The sequence below is a fragment of the Thunnus albacares genome, chromosome 12, assembly GCF_914725855.1.
Source record: "Thunnus albacares chromosome 12, fThuAlb1.1, whole genome shotgun sequence".
NCBI classification, from domain to species: Eukaryota; Metazoa; Chordata; class Actinopteri; order Scombriformes; family Scombridae; genus Thunnus; species Thunnus albacares.
The window spans coordinates 7,713,487-7,741,300 of NC_058117.1; the positions used below are offsets into that span (position 1 = coordinate 7,713,487).

Consider the following 27,814-nt stretch of genomic DNA (forward strand, 5'->3'; position numbering starts at 1 on the left):
AAGGCATACTTTCTGAGAAGAGTCTATCTGCAGTCTTGCAGACCTGCACGACACACCCACTTTACTATATGACACCCCCCCTCTAATGTTGCCACTGTAACCTCTTCCCATACCTAAACCTAACCAAGTGGGGGTGTCATGTTGTAAAGTGGGTGTGTCATGTAGATACAGCGAGTCCGCAAATAGATCCACTTGGACTATGTGGGGTATTGTGTAAACTTTTGGTCCATGCGCGTTCTGGTCTATTCCTACTCCTCTGAGAAAGCGCGTGAACTCTTCCTCCTCCCTCCCCTCCTCACCAAGCGCTCTGGTCCTCCTCTGCGCGCTCTGGGTCTCGCCTCGGACAAATTGCGGCGGAGTGGTGGATCACCAAAAGTTCGCAGAATTGGTGTAGAGGAACCCAGCTTTGGGTCGGGGTGTTTGGGTGTTTGTTTTTCTGAGGAACAGGGTGTTGTGATATTTTTGTCAGTTTTGTAGTTTTGCCGCAGTTCCACCATGGAGACTCTCATAAGTCTCTTTACGCTGCTGTGCGTCCTGGCTGGAACGCAAACGCAGACCCAAAGAATCGTGTCTTGGGGTAAGTTTGAATTCTTAAATATCTGATGTGTATGACATTGTAATGCATGTAAAGGATTTCTATGTTTGAATGTAACTTGTCATATACTGAAGTGATGTTTGCTATAAGAGATGGTCCAGATGTTTTTTTGGGGGGGGGGGGTGGGGGGAAGGCGGGGGTAAGCCGTTCAAGACTCCTTACAAATCAGCAGTAGAGATGTAAAAACAACTGAAAGTAGTATCAGAGGATGAAGGTAGCTTAGCCTACCTTGAGCAGGCCCTTGTCACAAAGGCCCATACAGTTGTCTGATAAACTCAGAGTGGGATGCAGAATAAGCTCTACCATTGCTGTGGATGCCAAAGTGGCACCTCAGGCCTGCTCTCCTGCCAAGATGCTGTGCAATAGTTACAGAGTGGAAATGTCCATGCAGACAGCCAGACACAGGCCTACACCTGTCATTAATCTACCTGTATGATGATGCATAGGTCAAGTAGCAGCCCCATGATACCCAGTGTGTTGCACAAGGCTCCACTTTGTTAGCCTGCAGGCCTCCAGTGCTGCATCTGTGATGTCTGAGTTGTTATGAAGGACAGATATGAATGATAATTTGCTGACAGCCATCTTTGTTTGTTTGTTTGTTTGGCAGACTGTCCTGTTGACCTTTTCTTCGTACTGGATACATCTGAGAGTGTTGCCCTCAGACAGAAACCTCCCCAATTTTACATCGACCAGATCCAATCTTTCACCAAAGACTTCATAGATCAAATGACAAAGAAGTAAGACACACACACATGTAATCTAGGGGGGGTGTTATTTGGATATGATACACCCCCCTATTGGTATTATTAATATTGCATATTAATATTGTGCTGATTTGACTGCAATATTACAAGATTGTTACGCTTTGTTATACCTTTATTTACCCAGGCCAAACCAATGTGACCGTGAGGTGACGTGGAGTGCAGGAGCACTGCACTACAGTGACGAAGTGATCCTGGTGCGAGGGCTGAGTGACCTGGAGAAAGAGCGCGAGGATCTGAAAAGAGCCATTGATAGTATCAATTACATCGGCAAGGGTACATACACCGACTGTGCCATCAAGAGGGGCATTGGCGAGCTGCTCACTGGGTAATAATATCACACATACACACATACGCTTTAGCAGAATAAGTAATAACAAGAAAAGAGTGCGTGTTCTGAGTGTTTGTTTTTGTGTCTGCCTCCATGCAGAGGTTCCCAATACCCTCAGAACAAGTACATCGTGGTCGTGACTGATGGTCATCCTGTGACCGGTTACAAGGAGCCATGTGGAGGCTTGCAGGAGGCTGCAAATGAAGCCAAGCAGTTTGGAGTGAAAGTGTTTGCTGTCGCCATCTCACCTGACGAGGAGGTACACATACACACACACACACACACACAGACACACACACACACACACACATGTTTGTACTTCTATACTGGTGGGGACCCTCATTTGCATAAATCCCCTAGACCCCATTCAAACCCTAACCATCACAACTTAATGCCTAAATGCCCCAATGTTAATGGACAGGATTTTCTACACTATCTTAATACAATACTCACATACAGTATACATTGAGGGAGTTATTGGTCACTGTAATAATTCCTTTTGTCGATACTGCTTAATATTCCTGGTGTGGATTGGGTTAAGTGAAGGGAAATAAAGTGAAGCGTTTTCACTTGTCACTCTTGAGGTCTAAAACTCTTTTTCTTCAAAAGATAAACTTACAAGAGTGTAAACACACACAGATCTGTAATCCACTAACCGAGTCTGAATCATATTCATTTTTGATCTGAACACATGAAGCTGTGTGTTCAACTTGAATAGTTTATACAGTTTATATTAGAGCTGCCAGGCTGATATATCGACCGATATTAGCTCATTGCAAATATATTGTATCAGCATATATGACAGCTGATAAATAACAGGAAATTAAAGTATAGGAATGCCAAAGTAGTAGAGTAGTGACTAGTTTATTTCTCAACTGTAAAACGTCCTACCAAAGTATATTAATTGTTTAAAAAAACTAAATTGAGCTAACCTTATCAAAGAATTTTATTTATGTGCTGTGTAAAGAAAATTAAAATTGGTCGATATATCCTTATTGGATTTTTTAAACTCTCAAATATCAATACTGATAACAGCATTAAAAATCCTGAATGCTGCCAAGAAGTTAAAAAAGTAACTTTTCATACAGGATGAACTCTGTGACCTGATGCCTGATGTCAGATAAAAAGATATATAAAATCAAATATAAATTCAGTGATCAATGCACAAAGAAAAAAATGAAGTGTTTTTGTTAAGGGGCAAATTCACACAGAATGGATTGCGGCTGCTGATAGCACCATGAATTGCGCATCATTTGCAACCGCTATCTGGCTCATCTCAAGGTCTCATTCACAAAAGATATTGTGCTAATGACATAAGGGCACAAACACATCCTTAAAGTTTCACAGCGGAGTGCAATTTGCCCTTGTTTTGTGTCTAACTGAGCAAGCAGAGCAGTTTCAAGTGTTTCACGCTTTTCTCCACATTTCAGCACACAGATTGGACCTTAATGAAAACTGCAGAGAGCACAAAATCCTCAAATTGCACATCTTCAGTTAGCAGAGGTGCACACACAGAGCTCTCCACAATCACAAACCAACTTTCATGTATTTTGCTTCTTTTACTTCTTTAGTATTTCGCATCTATAACACAATCTACTGAAATGTCAAATGTCAAAATACAGCTATTAATGTGACTCAGGCAGGTCTGAAACGTGGTAGATTAATGTCTGAATTTCATGATAATATTGTTCAGGTGTCACTGAATGTGTCCAGGATGTTTCAGGTACATCAGTATTGATGTTCTGATTGTTGCCCCATGTCTGACTCAAGATTTCACCCTTGATATCATTGAATATCAATTCAGTATCATTCAAGCCTCATAAGCTTGAAGATTTGAGGAGAGTGAGTGAGTGCTCTGCAGTTACCACCAACTCTCTGAAGACACTAATAATTTCACTCTAACTGTGTGTGATTATTAGTGCTGGTCTTTGTGAATTGATCTATTTTTGCAATGAGTCTCATTTGCGTAGAAAGTGGCCAATTTTGCACAAAATGTACGCATATTATCTAATTTACATATGTGCAAATAGGAAAGGAACACCAAGACACTATTTGCTTTGGGGTGCAGTTTGAGGTGCATTTCACCCTTTGTGGGTGCTTTATAAATTGCAAGGACTATTTTTGTCTCATTTGCGCAAGTTGAGCAGCTGCACAAGCTGCATAATCCTTGTGAATTCCTTTCCTTGTGAAGTGTAAATAGTATCTGTTCTGTCTAATATGGGAGGATTAGCAACATTGGCAGATACTAATTTGGATCCTATAAACAAAAAAACCTTAACGTCACATAAATAAGCTTTTAGAGATCACTGTTATCAGTCACATACTGTAGTTCAGCAAACACCGTATTCTAGGTGTTATTTTCAGGAAAAATAGATGATGATGTTTGTGTTTTGTTTCACACCAGGAAACCAGACTGTCAATTATTGCCACCGACCAGACCTACAGACGGAAATTCACTGCCGCAGACAACCGCACACAACCTTCCAACAAGATAGGAACCATTCAAACCATCATTGAGATGATCGTATGTGTCCTCTTCTCTTCTCTTCTCTTCTCTTCTCTTCTCTTCTCTTCTCTTCTCTTCTCTTCTCTTCTCTTCTCTTCTCTTCTCTTCTCTTCTCTTCTCTTCTCTCCTCTTCTCTTCTCTTCATTCTCAACATTTTCTTTTGTAAGCTAACCTGTGTTTTCTTTCCTTCTTTTCAGAAAAACGAGACAGACGATGTGGTATGTCTTTTCAAGCTTTCTGTGAAAGGAAATTGATTCAACCATTTTATATGTGTTTGGTTACTGCAAATGTATCGCAGATCCAAAAAGTTGGGGTTTGCTCTCAACATGGCTAAAAACAAAACAGTTTAACAAAACTAGATTGTTTATGCTAAATTTTCCTTCTGCAACTTGAATTAAGATAAATTGTTGTATACTGGCTACGTCCACATGTTTTGCAAACCAAATGTCTCCACTTAATAATGTTTATTACTTTGTGGCTACTAGAGTTGTGTATTTAGTGCAATTAATTGTACTCAAATCCAGTTAGAATTGTGTTTACAGTATTTTGTTTTTCATTCGCATTGTTGCTGATTCTTGTATTCTCATGTAAACTCTGCTAAACTTTCTCATACTCAGGAAGTAAGGAGGGGTCAACAACAGGAAGCTGAAATGACAACATAAAAAGCAAATTAAGATGGCTGCGATATACAGAAACTCACTTACTTTTGTGTCTCCAACAAAATGACTGCAATTTTATCTCAAATATTTGACATATATTACTGTCAACTGATGCTTAAACATGTTAAGTTTAGATGATTCCAATAACCATTAGGTGATTATTTAGATATTAACTTGGAGCAGACCAGAAAACATGCAAGTTACTAAGCTTTTCATAGGGTCATACTTTATGAAGTGTTCATAATCTCTCTTTTTCTTTTTTTCAGTGCTGCTCTTATGAATGTACTGTAAGTATCCCTCTTTTACCTCAATGCCATCTCAAATTCTTTTCTGACTTTGTTTTTGAGCAATGACATCACTGGCTGTGATTTGATGTTTCTCCTGCAGGCTCCAGATGGGTCTAAAGGAGACGACGGAAACCCTGGCTCTAAGGTGTGATGATACTGTATGAATACAGCTTATGTCAGAAACGCAGCACGCTCAAATGCATTCACTTGCACAAGAAATGGTTCCTATTCAGACCTTTGTTCTCTTTTCTCTCTACAGGGAGAATCAGGTAGACCAGGGATGCCGGGAGAGAAAGGAGATATTGGTGCGAAGGTAGGTGACTTTTTCCACCCTCGACCTCCTCCTTCACCAAACGCACATCACATCTCCTTTAATTCATCACAGAACCTTGATGGGCATGTCATTCAGATGAATCATGATTTCTTTCACTATGTTACAGGGCAGCCTTGGAGATCCTGGTCCTGTTGGTTACAGTGGAATGAAGGTAAAGTGCACTTAAGACAAGAGGGTCACAGCTAACTACAGCTAACTAACCATAAGCAGTATTCTCGACTCAGAGGATGCCTAATGGATTAAGCAGTAGCAACAATAATGCATAAAGCTGAAAGTAATGGATGATACAAGATCATTGACACCATTGTGTCATACTGGGATTTAAAGGACTGTAAACCTTCCTACATCCAGTTTATCCACCTTTCTTAGCTTTAGCTTTGTCAAACTGATGCAAGCTGAGAGCTAACAACTGATTTTTGTTGGTTATGTACCTAATGATGATCATTCATTGTTTGTCAAGGTTTGCCTACCATCTTGTCAACAACTATGTCACGATGATTAGTCTGATGTGTGTATTTCTGTTTCCAGGGAGACCGTGGTACCAGAGGAGGAAAGGTACTATCAGAACACACAAATACAAAAAGTTTACTTCAACAAGATTCAGTATATGTTCCAGGATAATTCATGGACATGGCTGACTGATGTCATGTGTATTTTCTGCAGGGTGAAAGAGGACACAAAGGCTACAAGGTGAGCTGTTCTGGACTGTCTGATCTTAAGAGGGATGCTCTCTTATCTGTCGTTGCTCTGAAATCTAATGTTTAATTTCTTCCTCCATCTCTCTTCTCCTCCCCATCACTCACTCTCTCTATCTTATTTATCTGTCCTTCTTTCTTAGGGAGACAAAGGTGAAAGAGGAAATGATGGAACTGATGGAAGTAAGGTGAGTTACAAACCCCGAAACATCAAATCGCTCCAGCTCTGGCTATCTATTGTTGTTGATGTGATAAAGTGGTTGAACATATGTTCTTATATGTTTCCCTGGTTTTCCTCATTAGGGTGAAGCTGGTTACCCTGGGCTTCCCGGCTGTAAAGGTTCTCCTGGATCAGATGTGAGTTGTATATCTCAATCACAGAAACATCCTCCTGTTATGGCTGCCTTCATGACCATACTCACGCTAATGTCACACAGTTTGGATCACAACCAGATGTAAATCATCACTAGATGTTAACACACACTTTGACATTGACATCAGGCTTAAGGACGGCAAATACACAGTCAATCAGATGTGCAAGTGATACACACACACACTCTATTCGTTTCTATTTCTGTGTCCTAATGTCTCTCTTGAACGCATACACACACTAACATGAGTCACTTCTGTATCTGCCTTGAGGCTCAGCAACATTGTTTACAGATTAGCCATTAGCTACAGTTGTGTGCTTAGGAATGTCGCTGTCGATGCAGCCCTGACCAACATCACACCCTGCGTCTGGAGCCCCTTTGGCAATCCGGCTGAGGCCCCTGGTTCTTTAATCACCACTTGGTTTACATTCCCTGCTGTCAGGTTGTTTAAATGAAGCCGTATAGTCATACTGTAAACAAACACACATGCATATATGCACGTACATGCACAGTGGCCTCCAAGATGGAGTGTTGTGGCTTCAGCTGCTTATGATCATGTACTGAAACTGTCTTTGTGTCTCCTGTTTCCAGGGTCAACAGGGAGAGTCAGGACCAAAGGGAGATGCTGGTCCTTATGGACAGAAAGGAGCAAAAGTAGGATATTAAGAAAATACTTCTTCTGTTGAAGATTTCAAATCACATTTTGGTACTGTGTAATAAGTCATTGTGTGTTTAATCCAGGGAGATACTGGAAGAGACGGCGAACCAGGAAGGCCTGGAAAATATGGGCAGCTGGGACCTCAGGTAAATCAATGCAGAGAGAACAATGACAAAAAACAGACATCTCTACGAAGGGAATGGTTAAGTATAACAAGAAGCTATGTCTGTGTCGTGACAGGGTGATCCGGGTCCTCGTGGAGCCAATGGGGACAAAGGAGAGCGCGGTGATGATGTAAGTCATGAAGCTCCTGGACAATGCCAGAAACCTTTGTGACCCTTAATGCACCTTCTAATATCATTCTGTGTGTGTGTGTGTGTTTCAGGGTTTACCAGGACCAGATGGAAGTCGTGGAGAGAGAGTAAGTATAGCATAAATATTGATTTTAAACTTCCTCTGCTGCCAAAGTATGTGTTAACATCTTTTTAAATCCTTTGTAGGGAGTAGTTGGAGAGAAGGGGGAGCAGGGTTCCCGTGGGAACAGAGGACCAAGAGGAGACCCGGTAAGTGATGATGAGGATGAAGAGGAGGAAGGGAAGTGGAATGAAGGGGTTACTCAATCCTCTAGGGAGCTCTCTGATTTCAGCACCTCCTAATCAGAAACTCAGGAAATTCATTGGAAATAAGTGAACTGGAAGTGAACTGACCTTAATGGAACTCATACTTTTTTTATAATGTTATTCCAGAAGTACTCCCACTGATCTAACTTTGTTTGAAAATTGGCTCTGTCTGCTTTACTTGTCCACTACTTGTTACTGTCTTGAATGCCTTTAGGTTGTTTTATACATTTATTCTTTTCCTTGCCAGGGGGAGCCAGGACCCCGTGGAGAGCAGGGGAGGGAGGGCTCAGCTGGCCCCAACGGAGACCCTGTAAGACACACATACACACTCAAATACAGTCACACACAGGAGCTACAGTACGCGCAGTACTGCTCTTCATTAGCCTGTTCGTTAGTGTTTCAGGATGCAGCGCATACAAACCGACCACTTTTCTCTCTGGCAGCATCCTTTTTTTCCAGTGTGAGAGGGAACTTATGGGCTCATGCTCGCTAGTGTGCGTGCACGTGTGAGCGTGAGAGCGTGTGTGCATGTGCATCCATATTTCACTTTGAGGGGGAGTACACTGGGCAGAAGCTTAAACAGAGGCGGACCTGGCTAGAGTCCCAGAGAGCTGCCCACTCCTCTCCTGCATGCTCCATCTCCCCTCTCTCATTCTCAGTTGCTTACTCCTCCTGGGAACATCAACACTCACTCTTTCCCCTCTGACTCAGTCCTTCTCTCCATCTACTCCAGCCAAAGCCTCAGTATGGTTTTCTTAATAAGGCACCAGGCAGCGTAATAATAATAATACGTTACAAGCGTTAGTTGTGGTAACCTCTGTGATGTCAGAACTTTGAATGGATCTATTGTGCTGTAGGCCGCACCTCCTTCCCTCATCAGAGTTGAATGAATAGTAGGGAACTCAATAGTACAGAAAACATGGAATAACTGACATGTTGGGTCTACCTCATGTAGTCAGGAAAAAACTGTATGCTCACATGCAGCTATGTGCTATACATCGTTTGTACTCATTAAACCTGTCAGCCGGTAGTATACAGTACAGCACTTCATGTATTAGCAGTGTTTTTTGTGATATCCTTTTTGTCTATATTAGCTTGTATTCAAAAGAAGCATTGTGACATTTTGGGAAATATTCTTATTTGCTGTCCTTAGGAGAGCCGTATAAGTACATTTGCAATTTAGCCTAGGTTAGCAGAGACTGGAAACTCAGACTCATATAGCCGTCAATACATTCAAGTATTTTGTTCTGTTTCAACAGTATATGAAATAGGTAACAAAAACTCCATTCCTGACATTCCACTGATATGGGGAACTTTAAAATGTTGCCTTAGAGGGGAATTAATCAAGATAAGTAGCCTAAAGAATAAAAATCAGCGCCAAGAAGAAAACAGATTGTTAACAGAAATCAAGCTGTTACAAAGTTCACTGTCAAATGAATATAAGGATGAAATATGGACTGAACTGTGTAAGTTAAAAATGAAATATGATGACATCATAAGGAACAAAATTAAATATAAACTAAACAGAGCAAAAATAAATTATTATGAATGTGGTTGTAAGGCAGGAAAGTTGCTGGCTAAAAAACAGATGACTAAAAATATCACATCTTGTGTTAGATTACCAAATAACTCAACTACCACTGATCCAGATCAAATTAATTAAACCTTTACTGACTTTTTTGAAAATCTCTACAAGTCTGAAAGTGATGATGAAGCTGATTCAATGCAGACATTTTTGAATTTAAAAAAATATCTTCCCTGCTTATCAGAGGGAGAAAAAAAATCATTGGAACAGCCAATAACTATATTTGAAATAAATTAAGCCATTAACTCATTTTCTAAAAATACATCTCCAGGGCCTGATGGTTATAATGCAGAGTTCTAGTTTTCCACGTGTTTAATTATTCCCACATTACTTTAATTCATAAACTATTGTCCAATATCATCAGCAAATTTAGATAATAAAATCCTGGCCAAAATTCTTGCAGCATTATTTCATGTAATCAGAAAGCTGATACACACTGACTGCCATTCATCTGATAACTCCAGGAAATCGTTCTATATCATTCAATATGCAAAAAAGCTTCTTCATCCGGTGGCACTTTGTACTTTAGATGCTTAAAAGGCCTTTGATCAAGTTGAATTATGTTCAGTACCCTGCAGAAATATGGCTTTGATAACAATATTATGCAGTGGATTAGGATGATCTACTCAAAGCCCACGGCTTCAATAAGAACTAACGACGTCATTTCAAAACCTTTCATTTTACATCGAGCAACAAAACAAGAATGTCCAGCGTCAGGACTTTTATTTAATCTAATCATTGAACCATTAGCTGAGAAAATAAGATCTGAAAGAATATTAAAGGCATAAAAATTGGAAGTCGGATATATAAAATATCACTGTATTGTGATGAAATCATCCTCTACCTAACAGCCGTGGTCTCCTCACTTTGTTATATCAATCAGATTATAACTCAATATGGCTGACTCTCAGGATACAAAGAAAATTGGGGAAAATGTGAGCTACTACCTCTAAACAAACACCACAGTATCACATGTGTGCAAAATACAAAAATTAAATGGAAACCAACAGAATTAAGATATTAAGGATTAAGAATTACAACCAATAGTTATCAAACACAAGATATAAATCTCACATAAATATTTAGTAAAACAAAATCAAACATGGCTTGATGGTCAAATCTTCCCATGTCTCTGTGGGGTCGAGTGAACATAGTAAAGATAAACATTCTTCATACTGTCAATTACACTATTAGGATGTTACCTGTCACAATACAAAAAAACTGGTTTGAAGATTTGCATAAAACAATCTCAACCTTTATATAGCAAGATGTTCATACTTAAGGATGTTTTGTTCATACAAAAAAGGTGGACAACTACTGATAGAAGAAAATATGTTACAAACCTTAAACATTGACACAAAATGAGATTTTATGAAAATATATCCAAAGGAAATCATGCAAAGTCCAATTGAAGCGTCATTTAACATCTTGAAATCATGTACAAAGATCATTGGAATTGACACAACTACCTCAATAAATCAACTGCTGTGGCAGAACTCAAATATAACAGCAAACAAAAAGGTCATAAAATGGAATAAATGGAAAGATATTAGAATCACTAAGCTTTATCACATAATTTCTAACAACTGTTTTAAAACTTTTAATGAATTAATCATTGAACATAATATCCCAAAAAGTGAATACTTAAGTCACATAACTCTACGGCATACTATTAAAAAGAATATTTCCGTAGACAAATTGAACATTGACATACACAAAGTTGAAAATATACTTTTTAACCACAGCTTGTTCACAAAAAATATAGTTAAAATGTGTTACACAATATTAAATGAAAGCACCAACGATCAATTTAAGACTTGAGCAATGAAATGGATCAGGGACCTCCATAAACTAGAGGAAGATATTTCCTGGAATGATATATGGAAAAACGCAAGGCAGTCCTTCCATTGTACAAAATCAAACTAAGGCAATTTAAAATACTTAACAGATTATACTACACCCCAACACAGCTATACAAAATGGGCATAAGGGAAGGCAATAAATGTTTAAAATGTAGTGCTACTGAAGGAACTCTGCTCCATTTGTTGTGGGACTGCAATAAAATTGAAGATCTTTGGTTTTGTATAACAAAGCAAGCAACCACATTAATATAGTCATCCCACTCACACCACAATCATGTATACTGGGAGATTTGCATAACTTCAGTGGAGTATCTTCAAAGAATAAAAACATCTTTCTCTCATTATGTATGGTTACAAAAACTGGATTGCTTTAAATACACGCAATAGAAATGATTAGGTTGGAAAAGGAAGCTTTCAGACTGCAAAATAGTGAGACAGGATATGCTGAAACATGGGCGCCAGTAGAAAAGTACTTAATGTCAAGACCACCATGTTTATTCTATTTTATGTTTTCTTTTTTTCTGATCAAGGCTAATGATTGCTGTCTTCTTTTTCTGTCAGTGCTGTTCTACAGTATTAACATTGTATGTCATCTGTGCTGTAAGATGAAAGTACAGCAAAAACTGAAGGATAGTAACAATGTTTGATATTGTTTGAGGGGCGTAAAAATATATACAACAAAAAAAAAACCTGAACAAAATGGGTGACTTCACTATGGGGACAAATGCCAAAGCTAACTCCTATAAACTACACCTTTGTGTTTTCTTGGAGGTGTGGAAGGTCTATTTTTCACTTTTGTTAAAGCTAACTTTAAAGCTAACACTTAACCATATCACCCTACTTGTGATCTCTGTGCCATGTCTGTGCCATGTTTCTCATTTGACTTAAGGTAAGATTGCAAACAAGTGTTTGTCCTAAAATGTCACAGTGTTCTGTTAATATATTAAGAAGAAACTTCAACTTCAAAACAGCCTGCTAATGTGAAGCTGTACTGCATGATGCTAGCGGCAGATCTGTGGACGCTGTTCAGGACTTTAAACCTCTTGAACTTTACTTAGCATGTAGCTCAAAGATTGTCACCATCCAGCGTCAGATACATTAGATCTTGCCAACAGTTATGAAATTGGCCAGGAAGTAATGCATGAATGTACTGTAGCAGTGTTCCCAAATATTAGTAATAATTTTGGAGAGTACAATGTTATTATAATGGATAGAGATGGCCAGAAATACCAAATAAGACCAAATTTATAATAATAAACCAAATTTCAGTTTGAAGAGCAACTTGACTGAGCTGAAAATCTAGCACCACCAGTGCTTTAATTTCTCACCTTGCTATAGTGATGTATTAGTGTACTTGAGGGTGTGTCAGTACACTGTGACATCACTTTTGGGAGTGGTTAGGGGTACAACACTGCACACTTTCTGAACACACCCATCACTGACACTGGGTGTGGTCAGAGGTGAGACAGACTTGAAAAGTTCAACCAGAGAGGACAATAAAACACTGCTATTTGGCTTGGTGGAAAATTTTAGGCTAGCTTCTGTTTCATTATATCAGGTTTTGACAGTTTACCTGTGCCAAAGACTCATTGTGTAGCTGTAGTTGTTGAATGCTGACAGTAACCAAAAACATGGTGTTCTTTTTTTTCTTTTTAGCAGTGGATACCAATTAAGCATGGAGTATGAATAGAATACAAAACAAAATCTTGAGGAAATGGCTTGAATGTAGAGTGTTTCTGTGTTGTTGGTTGTGTAGGTTCAAAATAGTCAGTGTCAAAGTTTATGTGACTGTTTTTATTATATAAAACAGTCTCTCTATAGATATTCTAACAGTGCTGTTGTTTCTAGGGCGCGCCTGGCAGGGATGGGCCTCCCGGCTACAGAGGAGATGAAGGCTCACCTGGACCAGAGGTGAGTCCAACAGGTCACACAAACTTGCACACAGACTACTGATAAGCCTACATGCTTAAAATTTTAAAGCCTTAATCACAGGAGCTCCAACTTGGCACTGTAACCCCCTGATGGGCTCCAAAATCCATATAAATATGCAGTTTAACATATCAACTGCAATCAAAAAGCTGTTATTATCATCAATCATGTATATTAAAACTATTAACAATCATTACAGTACAACCTTTGAGATGACTGGACACTCACTATCACACAATCTAGGTAACCAGCTAGCCAGGGCCTATAACAGATTAAAGTGTTATGTAAGCAGTTAAAAGTCATTCTGCTGCATGTAGACTGTTGGAGTTTTTGTTCATACTTTCTCACTAACACACAGACACACACACACACATGCACACACTCACCCGTGGTCTTATGACAGCATCCAAATGTTTTCAAAAAGCACATGCCTTGTCACATCTCATATGTTTCTCATCCTATCATTCCTTTCGTCTGCCAGGGACCCAAAGGAGCGAGAGGAATCAAAGGAGCTCCGGGAGACAGAGGCCAGATGGGGGAGCGGGTGAGACAGAGAGACAGAGAGGGGGAAAGAGGGAGAGGGACAGATGTCTGCCATCCATCATAAGCCCTGTTGTGAGGTTTGTGTATGTGTGTGTGTGGATCTGTAATAGTATCTCTTTGTCTATTACAGGGAGAAGATGGTGTCCCAGGAAACGGCACAGCAGGTTGCCCTGGTTTCCAGGTATGTGTTGATAGTTGTTCATGCATGTCATGTATGACTTACTTTGCTCCTTGTACATTAGTACATTCTGAACATTTATGTCTTTTAGGGTTACCCTGGGGCCCGTGGAGACCCTGGTGAGCCGGTAAGTTATCTTTCAATTTTTTATTTTAATTTGGAAAACATTTTGACAACAGTGAATATGAGTTAACTTCTAACAGCGTAAAATGAATTGTCATGCTCACATGCCCTCCTGACCTCTAACATTTGCTGTGCGATCTTCAGGGTGGAAAGGGAACCCCTGGACCCAAAGGAGATGACGGAGAGCCCGGCGAGCCAGGCCCCGATGTGAGTCTGCCTCTGCGTTGTCTTCTTTTTGGAGTTGCTCCTCACTCTTGATCTCATTTTATCTTTCCTCAATCCCTTCTTGGCAGAGAGCACTGACAGGATGTGAGTCACATATCTCGCTTTATAGGCACATTTCCTTTTTTTTATATTGGTCTCTTTTAGAACTTGTAATAATATATAATAATACTTTTTGTCTTTCAATTTACATTTGTTCCTTTGCATTAGCTTATTGGTATAGTTTTACTTCTCTTATTTTTCTCCATCCATCGATCTCGTTCTCACACTGTCCTTCTGTTTTGCAGCTGGAAACGCTTTCTGAAGTAGATCTGAACACATTTTATGTGTGTGTGTGTGTGTGTGTGTGTGTGTGTTTGTCATTGGGGAAGAAGGCTTTGAGCTGATGCAGCTGTGTATATGTCGTTGTCAAGGATACAAGGAAATGAGCAGAGACGATGAAGGGACTGCATTACTCTTTTTGTGTGTGTTTGCGTGCAAGTGTGTGTGGCAACTGTAGATGTGTGTGATCACCCCTGTCCATATAGCGTGCCCGTTTTTACACTTTAACCCCCGGTTCAACTCGGTTGTGCTTACATTGAAATTATTGGAGTTCCAAGGTTTGTGTTTTATGACATAAACATTTCTGCATATGTTTGTACTTTTCTAAAGACTTTGTGTTAGCACAGAGCAGGATGAGACGTACGCTCTCTGTGCGAGCATACTAATCACAATTGCTTAAATGTTTACTTTTAACTTGAGTAGTAAGAGCAGTATACAGGAAACATTTTATAACTTCTGTAACTGATTCCACTGCTGAGTTAATGGACAATAACCCTCAGCTTGATTATGAAGCACATACCACATATACAGGCCATGTAAACAAGTCACTTTGGAAGAAACTGTTTTGGAGTCTTCACAAAATCTTCTTGATTTCAAGCTAGTAAGTGCTGAAGTTTGCAATTTCATTTAGACTGAAATATAAATAATCAAAACTGTCCAACAATTAATCTAAAAACTCATGGCATGCTTTGGAAAATGTTTAGCAGAAATGCAAATGGGATTTGTAGTAAATGGGTAAACATTCAAAATTACCCTTATGGTCCTCAAATGAGCTCCTCTTTTACATTTCTTACTCATGTATTTGAAATAATAATCTAACTATGTAGGAGTATGTTTGCTTAAAGAAGTACTTTGACATTTTGGGAAATATTCACTATCTTGCCAAGATTTAGACGAGTAGATTGATACCACTCTCAGATCTGTCTGGTAAACATATGAGTACAATCTGCAGCTGGTTAGCTTAGCTTAGCATAAAGGCTGGAAACACAGGAAAACAGCTAGCTTGGCTCTGTCAAAAATTTCAGCACATCTAAAGCTCTCTAATGAACAAGTTATACTGGTTTAATCTGTACAAAAAGTGTACAAAAGACAAGTTGTGGGTTTAGGGGTGTATGCTGGACTATTTCTTGGTTAGGAGCAGTCCAGCACTTAAACAATGTGAAACTGCAACTTTTTAGAAGATGTAATTTGTCAATTAGTGAGCTTTAGCTAGCTGCTGTTAGCTAGCTGTTTCCCCTTGTTTCCAGGCTTTATGCTAAGCTAAGCTAACTGTCCCCTGGCTATAGCTTTATATTTAACTGACAAATATGAGCGGTATCAATCTTCACATCTAACTCTTGGTGAAAGAGCAAATAGCCTAAGCGCATTTCCCCAGATGATGAACTAATGCTTTAAACAAAATAACGCTAATCTTTCCACAGCTGCTGCTCCACCGATCAGTCCATGACTTAGTCCTTTATAAAAAATACATAATAAGATGCCATATTTTGTCTATCTCAATGGGAAAAAATGAATCCATTACATTCCACTTGTCCCTAGAGGCAACCATGCATCTCTTTTTTCTCTTTTTAACAGGCTGTAATATATTTATCTCTGAACAATCACTTATTTGTTTCCAAGTTGTACACTCAGCCTTTCACTGCCTTGGATGGTACAGCGGAAGAAACAGTTATGGGGCATCAAACTGGCTAATAACATTTTAAAACAAGTAACTAATGCAAGTATCTTATTTTTAAGCAACTGGATTTCTATTTTAAATTGTTTAAATATTTTACACTGTACAGGCACGTACCTTGTTTGCCTTCACTTTCTCTGGCCAGAGGGGAAAGGAGTGGATAGACAGGGGTGTGTCATAGAAGATAAAGGTGGAGACATACTCAGACCTTTTAACTTCTCCACCCATTCAACTTTTTAGTTGACACTCTTTGGAATGATAATATCTACGTTTTCACTGAGGTCCAACAAACAGTCACATCTGGCTATGAGTAGTTAAAAATGACGTCATAAAATCAAGGTCAGGAAGTATGTGTGTAACTGTGGATGATATGGCCCATGTTCTATAGATCAGAGCGTTTGAAGTTGAGAATGTGCAGTAATTGGAACCGTGTGTTTATATGCGTGCATGTGCGTGTCTTAAAAGCCAGGTGGTTGGCATTACCTTCTCTCTTCCTGTCTTTCATATCTGTCAGCTGTAGGTAAATGCTTGTGTAGCAGCAGTGCAGATCTGCTGCTTTCATAATTGATTTACTGTGATAATTTGTGACTTTACAGTGCCAGCCTGCCCTTACTGCAGCTCATTTCTATTTGACATATTTAGCTGCAAATGAGTATTTATGTGACTACTGATCAGAATGCATCTGGAGCAGAGGGGTTGTGTGGATAAAATTGGCTAAGTTTTGTCTATAAATGATCTTTGGGATTTGATGATCCTTTGCATTGTCAGAGTAAACATTTTTTGATGTAGAGAATTCATACAGCTCTTTCTGAAATTTTTTTTTAAAAAAGCCAGTTTAAAGCATTCGGTATTGCATATAAGAATCTTTCAATCAACCATGTCCCTTGAATCTAATGTGCACATGTGTTTTCAAGCCGCTTTGAAAATAGTTTCTGGAGCATAACGTCACTAAGCGTGCTATCTGCTCTCCAGTTTGCATCAATCTGGAGTCTCTCTCAAACCAAAATGCCCAACTCCTTTAAAGTGTTTAACAGTATTTGTAGCAACATGGAGCTTAAAGACGAGATAATTTGCTTAAATTGATATAAGCTCTTTATTCTCCACACTTCTACAATGTGGACTGTAATCTCACAGAAATCAGATCTGCAGCAGCTGCAGGGGCTTTGGCTGCTGCCTTTCTCTGCAGCTGCACTGTTGTGGGAGATGGTTGGCCAGAGAGGGCTAGGCCTGACCTTAAAGAAGTTTTAAAATGGATTTAGAGGCTTTTCTCAATATGACTGTACCTATTGAGGATGTTTTGATGATACCATCTTTAAAGGCTGTATTATTTGTAGAGTAGAGTATCATAAAATATTGACAAGGATAAAAAATATAATCTTTCAGGACTTCAGGGACTCCGTACTAAACAGTGTTGTTGGATTGTCCAGTTACTATAGTGCAGGTGAGAGAAATGAGATGAGAGGAGTTAATGAAAATGGTCATTTGAGTTGCCTTTACCGCACACTCACAGTAATAAACTTTAAGAGCAGCTGCGAGGGATGCAGCTACTACTTAGCAGACTTTTTCCTCCTCTCAGGCTAAATACAAGCTGCCCTACCTGAGGGTTGTTGGGTTTGCCTGAGAGGAAGACCTACAGATACTATTCTGACTTACTTTCACTTACTTTACTTTAATCTGTCCCACTGAAACCAAACCTATGTTCTTGGACATACACGGTAGTGTTTCAGTGGCACTCATCCATGGTTGAAGCTACCTCAAATTATAACTTATGGCCGCTCTGCAGCCAGAGGTTATAACTTAATCTAATCTGATATAAACTGACCTGCAAAAATAAAAACAACCGTAAATTCCTCTGTGACACTACAGTAATACTCACCACTAAGCTTCCCCTTATTGATAATGATAATTTTGTAAACTTTTTTTGTCCCAAAAATTGTCAAAATTTGGCATTGGTACTGCTCTTAAATGGTTCCATTAACATCTGCTCTCCAGAACAGTGAAATCTAGGCTTGGCAATATCAACCAGACCTTCCTGTTGATTATTCTTTCTTAAAATGCTTTCTCAATTGAATTTTCTGTTTTGTTTGTTTTTTTTTCTTTTTGTATCACAATACAACTGATATTGAGGCTATTGTGATAGAAAATAACATTTATCAGATAGAATATTTTAAATTTATCTCTTTAGTGAACACACTGTCATCTAATAGTAACTCTTTCTAACTGTCATCTTCTTCTTCTTCTGTGGGGACACCGCAAGGCTCCATAAGAGGACCATTACTTTTCACACTGTATGTGCTCCCATTTAGCAACAGTTTGATGTGAAATTCAATTTTTATACTGATGATTTGCAGACTTCATTTTTCATCACTGAGCCATAGTTAAGGCAACCCATTATACAAACCCTAATCAAGTTTAAGTGCAGGCTGATAATGGCTTATATTGTGTGTAATGGTGGTAATCACATTTTCATCAAACCCTTGATGCGATAAGTGCAGACTCACAAACATTTTTCGAAAGATGAAAAGAAAAACAGAACATGCACATAGCTGGGACTTCCCCTGCAGGCATATGAAGATTTACTAATCTGTAACATGCCTACAGGTGACAAAGCTGTCACCTTGTCATGAAAATTATTGCATTTTATGCCCAGACAGTGATTGATCTTTACAGCATTCAGCATGGATTCTGTATAAAACATCTTAGATATCTATGTAACTGTAACACATCTACATCCTGTAATTTTCACTATTTATAAACTGTAAAGGGTGTGGGCCTCTCTTCTAATTGTTATGTTGTTTCTCTTTTCACAGAACAGGGAACCAGGGAATCCAGGAGCTAAGGGGGCCAAAGGTCACAGAGGACCCGAGGGCAGACCGGTAAGAATACCATGGAGCCAGGACCCAAGCTGACTGTGTGTGTGTGTGTGTGTGTGTGTGTGTGTGTGTCTGTGTCTGTGTCTGTGTGTGTCTGTGTCTGTGTCTGTGTGTGTCTGTGTTGGAGGCTTGTCTGCATGTGCATGCAAGTTGAGACATTAGAGGGACTGCTGTCTACACATGCAAAGTACTCCTCTCCCCACATCAATAACACACTCTAACACTCATACATAGTTTTGTCATAGTTTTTTACCTACAGTGGAGAGTGTCTTAAGGACTGCTGGATCAAAAATTAGCCTAATTTAGCTCAATGGCAAGTCAAGTTTTAATTTACATATTAAGAAAGCCACTGATTTCAGGCTTAACAAAGTCAGTGAGATTTTATCAAATGTTAGATTATCCACTGTAGCAGTGAAACAGGATTTCCAAACAAGGACAAGAATTTGCATTTATTCAAAGGACAAGGTTTGCAATATTCAGTAGTTTCATTATTGTAAACATATTGCAAGAAAACTCCAAACCAATAATGTGTTTGTCTGTCTCTAAAAGATTTCCGACTTCCCTAGCCAGCCTGTGGCACTCAGCCCCAAGCCCATTTATTTCTGCTGAAGACATAAATCTTTAACAGTGGCTCAAAAATGTGTTGTTTAATTTTTTTAAAAAAGGCTAAATACTAAAGGCTAAATAACTGGGCACTGCATATGTTACTCAAACAGGGGTAAATCATTTTATGTTAGTAAATCTCTATTTAATTCAGAGTGTGGGATCCACTGCAAATAATAAATTACATGGCTCGTGTTGTTGATAATGAGGAAACACGTCACCCAGTGCAAAGGCATGGCTCTATAGATGGCAATGTTGGTCTGTTGTTTGGTCGACCATTTTGTTCCAGACTGAAATATCTCAACAACTATTGGATGGATTGCCGTGAAATTTGATACAGACACTCGTGTCCTCCTCAGGATGAATTTTTTCACTTTGGGTAATCCCCTAACTTTTCATCCAGCACCATCAGGTCGAAATTTCAAAACTAATGCTTAATACACTAATTCTGATCAACCTCAGCTGTACTTCTTTGTATTTAATGTTAATTACCACATTTTAGCATGCTAACAAGCTAAAGATAGTGAATATGGTAAACATTATAGCTTCTAAACATCATGTTAGCACTGTCATTGTGAACATGTTAGCATGCTCACATAACTATTTAGCTGTGTTTGACCCTACCTTTGAGCACAGTTGCTACTAATCCCATAGACATCCAGTTACAGAGCTAAGCTTAGCTATTCTCACCACTTTACATAACATCAAACCGCATGAAAAGACAAAAATGGCATTCCTGAATTTGGCTCACTGTAAGTCGGAAATATGGTGTAATTTCCCATCCTTTTCACCAACTGGCGTGAGAAAGCTTGTGGTATTGGATGATGTGAAAAAATGAACAAAGATCGGATCTAAATATAAGCGTATGTTTGGAGCCATGTTCTCTAAGGCAAACCTTGAACTCTAACCTTTCACATTTTCCTCACTTTATCTCTACTCCTCCTCCTCCTCTTCCTCCTCCTCCTCCTCCCCTCTTCTTTCTGCTTCTCCTCTGGCTTTGTCTCTGCTGCATCAACAGTTTGTGTCATGTGTTTTTGGGACAGTCTCTCACATCTACAATTAACGGCTGTCTCTGTCTTTTTCTCTCTCTCCTTTGTGTGTGTGTGTGTGTGTGTGTGTGTGTGTGTGTGTGTTTGCTTGGCATCTTTGTCACAGAAAAGAATGCTCTTAAACTGAGTTTAATGTCTGTTAAAACAAAACAGATGGTTCTACTGCAGCCAGGCGAAAGAACAAAATGCTGTGGCAAGAAACTTTTGAAAGATTCTCATGTTGTTGCAGAGAGATAGCAGCACACACAAATGTGTGGGTGTGGATGTGGGTTAGTGATTGTGGGATTCTGGGTAGCAGTCAAAGGAGTTATGGTTTTCCAAAGAATCACCGTTTTTATTCCAGTTAAAATAAAAAGAGCCTTCCAGTATTAGTTCTGTCATCTTGAAGTCAGACCAGATATACTTTTCTGTGGCCAGTTTTTTGTAAAATATAAACACATATACACATCTATCAGGAGAATAAATGACTCAGTCTCCCTATCTTCATCTCTCACTCATTCTCCCTTCCTCTTCAGGGACCTCCAGGGCCTCCTGGACCAACAGGACCTGATGTAAGTATAAAAAAAAATTGAATCAGTCCATTTAATCTGATCCCTCACCCTCATTTTAGCCACAGGACAGGATGGCTAAGCACCACAGACTTAATTTCCCCTTGAGGCTGTGCTAGTTTTGAATCTGAAACTGATACTGTAAGTTCAGTCCAAAGCCACACATCCAATTTCCTGAACACAAAAACCCATAGCCTTTCACCTCGCAGTCTTCTAAGTAAAATATCATCATTGTCATGTTTTCTTTTTCTTTCTTTCTTTTGGAGCAGCTTGAAACACTGTCTAGGACCTGGCTTTGTGTTGTGTTAGAAAAGTTACGTAATGTGATTTAACAGTGCATTGCCGTACTGTAACATGTACTCCACCTCTCTCTGCAGGACTGTGAAATTCTGGATATCATCATGAAGCTCTGCTGTAAGTTACACTCACACACACATAAATGCAACCACATGTACACTGCATTAAACTCTTTGCCCTTTTCAACTCAGTGCCTGATTAGCCAAACATGCAATCAAAACCCAAAGAATTTGAGGGTTGCACAGGTTATGTTGTTTTTTTCTGCACAGTTAATTAACTTTGTTCTGATTTGTGTGTGTGTTTTTTCCCCATCCTTTTCGAATCATATCACAGCTTGTTGTGGTAAGTTTGTACCCAATATGACACACAGTTATCGTTATAATTATTTCTCATAATACATGGCTAGTTATCCTTTGTGATTTTGTTCATATGTGTGTGTTTTTTGTGTCTTCAGAGTGTAAATGTGCACCTGTGGACCTGGCATTTGTCGTGGACAGCTCAGAGAGTATTGGCGCCACAAACTTTGCTCTTGCCAAAGACTTTATCATTACTGTCATAGACAGACTGATTAAAGACCAGCAGGTCAAGGTAATGTCCTTTTCTGAATTTTGTCTTGTATTTTGACATTTGACTAAACTTTATTTCATATTCATCCATCTTTTCCTAACCTCTGAAGGATGACAGATGTTTGACCTTTGTAGATTGCATTGTTTATTCAAGCTGAAACCAAAAATTTGCCAAAACTGTTTTTCTGAAGTGTTAGGAAATGCTGCCATGAGAACAGACCTCAAAATAGAAAGTGTGAATGAAAGATTTTCTCATAGGTTTTGGAATTTGCTGTTATGTCTCTCAAATGACTCTCCTCTTCCATTCTGGATATAATTAGTCAGGATGGGTGGGATGCAGAAATGTTGACAGAAGGCTGTTGGTTGACACAACACACACAGACAAAACACACGGTCACCATGCAGTGTTTTTCTTTCTAGTTCGCAGTTGGTGACTCAGGACTGAGTGTAGTCCAGTACAGTGGAGATAAAGCCCAAGAGTACGTCAAGCTGGGCGTCAACGGTGGTACCCTCACCGACTTTAAACAGTGAGTTCACATGCATGCACCCACAGTCCTGCCTGCCTTGCTTTTCCTCTGGCTTGCTCTTTGATTGTGTAGTGGTGATTCAGCATCACCACTGCTGTTGAGGTTTGATTCAGCAGTTCAGTTACAGGTTACTCCCTCACAAAACTATGCATAGTTTGAACATATTTCAACTGTCTGTCAGACACATTGGAAAGAACTTATACAGTGTTTTAAATTTGGAATCGGCCAACTAACTTACTCACACTCGTGGATTTTTTTTTCTCATTTGCTGTCTCATCGAGATTGAGGAGACCAATTAAAACACCATTAAGTACAGTTTCAACCAGTCCTTTCAACATGTTCAGCCTAGCTTAGCACAAAGTCAGGAAGCAAATGGATACAGTTAGCGTAGCTCTGTTCGAGGTGCTTCCCAACATCTCTTAAGGTGTCTTATTTACATTATATCTTATGTATTTACAACTTTTATAAATATTAAATGAAACAATGTTGTTTAAAGGAATAGTTTCAAATCGTGGGAAATATGCATATTCTCTTTCTTTCCAAGAGTTAGATGAGAAGATTGATATCAATGTCATGTCTGTGCGTTAAAGAACCAGTGTGTGGGATTTAGTGGCATCTAGCTGTGTGGTTGCAGATTGCAACAAACTGAATACCTCCACCCTCTCCTTCCAAGTGTGTAGGAGAACCTACGGTGGCCGCGAAAAATGCAAAAGGCCTTCTTTAGAGCCAGTGTTTGGTTTATCTGTTCTGGGCTACTGTAGAAACATGGCAGGCTCTGTGAAAAGGGACCCACTCCCTGTGTAGATATAAAGGACTCATTCTAAGGTAACAAAAATGCAACAATTCTTATTTTCAGGTGATTATACACTAATTAAAACATAGTTATGAATATTATATTCCATTTCTGACAATTCCATTCTGCTAGATGCAACTAAATTCTACAGTTGTACTAAGCTGGAGCTAGAAGAGGATTAGCCTAAAGTTGCAATACACAACATTTGGCCAGTAGATGTCGTACTATAGCACCAGCATCTCAGACCAAAACAAATGTAAGTGTTGTTTACTCAATACAGTTGAAGGAAAAAAAGGGAAAGAAGGCGGTCCTTGAACCAACAGCTCACAAAACTTAGATCAAACCCATATGGATCAAGATTCTGTTACCGTGTTGCCTATTTCTCACCTCAAATGTTTTGAGAAACATATTTTAATGTACTTTTTAGCTGTAATTTGAGAAAGTTTGCGATGCGGCCGCCATCTTGGAAACAGACGCGGAGGACACGGAGGGACTCACATGCACCAACATGCATGAGTAGCTGGACCAGCTACCAAAGAAAAGAACAGACAAGCTTTCCTTCCACCACTGGCTCAGTGTGGACATACTCTTACACATAGAATCTATTTCTTGACCAACAAGAGCTGGGCCAAGACCTGCTCACCTCAGAGGTCATGTCCTCATCTTGAAGTTGTTAGTTTTACTCCCTTTGAAATCTAGACAAAACACAACTGACATTTGAATGGAGTGGTGATGCTGATAGAGCTTTTTAGCTAACAAGATACTATATGTAAATAAGAGTTTTAACTGTAGGCATATTTTATCAGTTTGGACAGAGGCCAACCATTTTCTGTCTTTGCACTAAGCTAAAACACAACCTGGACCTACTGTATATAATTGTAACAGGCAATGAAATAGATATGAATTCTCTTATTTAATTCTTGGCAAGGCAGCAAACAAGCTTTATAGCTTGTTATTAAGCTTTAGAGAATTGTTATTAATTTTCTAGATATTAAAAGATATGTCACCAAGCATCTATGTATGTTTGTGTGTGTGTGTGTGTGTGTGCAGGGCAGTGAGAGACTTGCACTGGCTGGCTGAGGCCACGTATACAGGCCAGGCCCTTGATTATACTCTGAGAAACACAATCAGTGGAATGAGGCAAGAAAACCGAGTTGTTCTTGTTCTCACCGATGGACGCTCCGATATTTCCAGGGATAAAACTCGCCTCGACGTACTCTGTGGTAACAACGTCCGAGTAAGTACAATGCAGTAGACACAGTAAAGCGCATGGGGACACATGACTTCAGTTTTGTGTGCCTAGTGAATAATGTTATTACACCAAAATCTGGCTTTTATGTATTTTTTATGCCATACTCTTTGAATTCACTCTTAGACCTTTTAACTGAAATGCTGAGGTACCAGCTAACCTGAGAACATCTTCTCCAGGTGGGCGGTTTAGGAGTGAGGGACTACTCAGGCCGTCAACCCAACAAAGAGCAGATTGATGACATGGTGTGTAAGAGTGACGCATCCAAACCAGGCTTTTCCTTTGTCCTGGACAACTTTGCTGAGCTGCTAGAGGACTCTTTCCTACAGAACCTCACATCCAGAATCTGTGAAGGTACCACACACACACACACACACACATACATACACACACAGATCAATGGTAATTTTCATCAATTGAATATTTTGTATCAACTCCAAATAAACTGATTTAACGCCTGTTATTCCCACGTTCAGATAAGAAGTGCCCAGACTACAAATGTCCCAGTAAGTCTGTTTTTTTAAAATATGCTACTAGTTTTACATTTTTTTGGACTGCAGTTTGCTCTTTTTAATTTTTACCTTATCATATTGCTGTTGACCCAGTTTGCCATTTATTTCTTTGCTAACATCTTTAAAAATGTGAATAAATACTGTAATTTAAAATGTATAAATACGTTTGGCTGTGTTGTGTAGCTCTCTAATCAGTCAATACAGTATCACTCCAATCAATTACTGATCAGATGTATCGTGCCTGTTTGTGTGTGTTGCAGTCTCCTTCAGTCAAAGTAACGACATTCTGGTGATGATGGACAGCTCAGCCAGTGTGGGCCAGAAGAACTTTGAGATGAGCAAGACCTTTGTCCGCCGTTTGGCCGATCGTTTCCTGACTGCTAATACGGACAGGGGTGTCAAAGTCAGAATGGCTGTGGGCCAGTACAGCCGCAACGCCAAAATAGAGCAGGAACTGACTAGCAATTATACCGTGCTGTCTAATCGACTTGAAGAGGCAGTCTTCCAAAATGACGGCACTAATGTGTTACAGGCCATGGAATTTGCCATTAGGAAATTGCCAAACCGTGGAGACGCATCGGGAGGCAAGAGGAAGCTGGTGCTGTTCTCTGACGGCAGGTCGCAGGATGTCACAATGACCAATCTGGTGGATGCCGTCCGTAAGTTAGCAGATGCCGAGTTGGAGCTCTTTGTTGTCGGTGTTGGCAGCCAAGTCAATGAGGCCAACCTGCTCACACTAGCGAGAAGGGGACGGTCGGATGACGACACCTATGCCCGGCGCCACCTGTTCCGTGTCCCAGACTACCCCTCTCTGCTCCGCGGGGTCTTCTACCAAACCGTCTCCCGAAGGGTATCCATGTCCTGAGCGCAGGGCCCCAAATAATAGGATGAACACGCTTTAGATTTTTAGTCCCGTTATGAATATTCAGTCTCACTCATTTACCATACACTGCATTTGAGTACTTTTTTGTAAAGAAATGTCACAAAACGACAAATGATTGTGTGGCAGGCAAAAGGAAATGTCTTCATGAAATAACCTTGGGACATTTCTACCCTGAGTTGAGCCTCAAAGGCAGACCATCTCAAGCTGTGTGCGCTGGGATCATTAGACCATAATCCAAATGATGGTGCTAATCTATCCCATTTTAGAGTTTTAAAAGTTGTAACAGAACTAAATCTGAAGGAACAGCTGCCTGGGAAGCATAATTCAGGGTAAATTCATCCCACAGTAAGAGTACCTGCTCCGGTTCTTAAGAGCCATCAGTAATGGCCACATATAAACTTACTTCTAGCTTTCAACTGCATTGAGCTAATTTCAACTCAGGTGTTCTGCATTCCTGTATCAGCTAGTCTGAACCAGTGCTTTGATTCACTTCAACTAACCAGTGCGGGTTAAAAATACTCATCAAGGCTACACTCTCTTGTCTCTCAAGGACCGGAGCTCTCGCCCTTTGAAGAATTTTATTTAGTGTCTGAAGTGGACTTTTGTAGCTCTTACTACTCTTTTAAGTGGTGTCGGATTTACAGAGTTTCAGGAAGGTCCACATGAACATGTTGAATGATCGAGTCAGGAAAATCAGGATTTAGGATTAAATTGTGGTATGATTCATTCATACCAGCAATGCCTGACCTATCAAAATTTTACACAATAAAAACATAAGTGAACCAGCCACAGCTGTGAATTGAAAACATACACATTCTTTGGCGATTGGTTGGTGTACCTAAATGAATAGACGGCTGGCTCATGACTGGCTTTTATGGATAATCATTGTTTTAAATTGCAAACATGTACCTTGCAAATTGCAAAGTCAGTTTGCAAAATCGTGACATATACCTGAACTGGAGAAAACTCCAACCCGACATCACTTGAAAGCTCTATTAGATCACCAAACCAACAGGGAAAACGGGACATGACTTCAGGCAGACTCTCAAAACAAAACCCGTCAGCATTTCACCTGGTACTAATGAGGACAGGACAGCTGGACTCAACATGTATGATTCTGTCCGAGCATGTGTGTGTGTATACATGGGCCTGTGCTTGATGTGACCGACATTTACATGTATATGGAGGTGATTTTTTATGTGTAGCCTTGGACATTTGTTCCATAAACAGTTCTGCTGGGGTCACTGGTTCAAATGACAGAATGACAGAAACCTGTTCTTTATTGTCTGCGCACACCACAGACACGTCTGTCAAACACACACATACACACATCTTTGTTCTTCCTCAGTGAGGTAGGAAAACATCTGTCATAGTTGAAGGCTGGAAAAAATAAAACCTAATGGGACTAATGCCATGAGTCCCCCCACACCCACGGAAACAAACAAACACTGTTTAGATCCCCATAACTGTTAAACTCCACACCTTTGGTTTTGTTGTCTTCAGTCACCCAGAGTCGCTATACTCTTGTTATTATCTGTGGTGCTTTTAGTCCCAGTGTATCAGCCTCTACCCATGTTGTTAAAGAAGATATTTTTACCTGAGGATACACAACCTCAGTAGTGTTGTAAGATCTCCCTCAATAAAGGTTGCTACACCAAA

At 39.6% G+C, this 27,814-nt stretch overlaps 1 protein-coding gene across 1 annotated transcript; it reads left to right on the forward strand.

The window, feature by feature from the left end:
- Positions 1–179: 179 nt before the first annotated feature.
- col6a1 (collagen, type VI, alpha 1) lies at positions 180–27,814 on the forward strand. The gene is made up of 35 exons (XM_044367346.1): positions 180–577; positions 1,203–1,332; positions 1,484–1,684; positions 1,787–1,946; positions 4,092–4,211; positions 4,391–4,411; positions 5,119–5,139; positions 5,240–5,284; positions 5,399–5,452; positions 5,580–5,624; positions 6,002–6,028; positions 6,137–6,163; positions 6,312–6,356; positions 6,472–6,525; positions 7,131–7,193; positions 7,281–7,343; positions 7,438–7,491; positions 7,583–7,618; positions 7,698–7,760; positions 8,065–8,127; positions 13,113–13,175; positions 13,675–13,737; positions 13,867–13,917; positions 14,006–14,041; positions 14,182–14,244; positions 19,066–19,131; positions 21,296–21,331; positions 21,706–21,742; positions 21,959–21,967; positions 22,080–22,213; positions 22,612–22,718; positions 24,562–24,748; positions 24,940–25,114; positions 25,237–25,266; positions 25,533–27,814. Exons 1-35 carry the CDS (start codon positions 496–498, stop codon positions 26,135–26,137), a joined length of 3,036 nt encoding a protein of 1,011 aa, XP_044223281.1. The 5' UTR covers positions 180–495; the 3' UTR covers positions 26,138–27,814.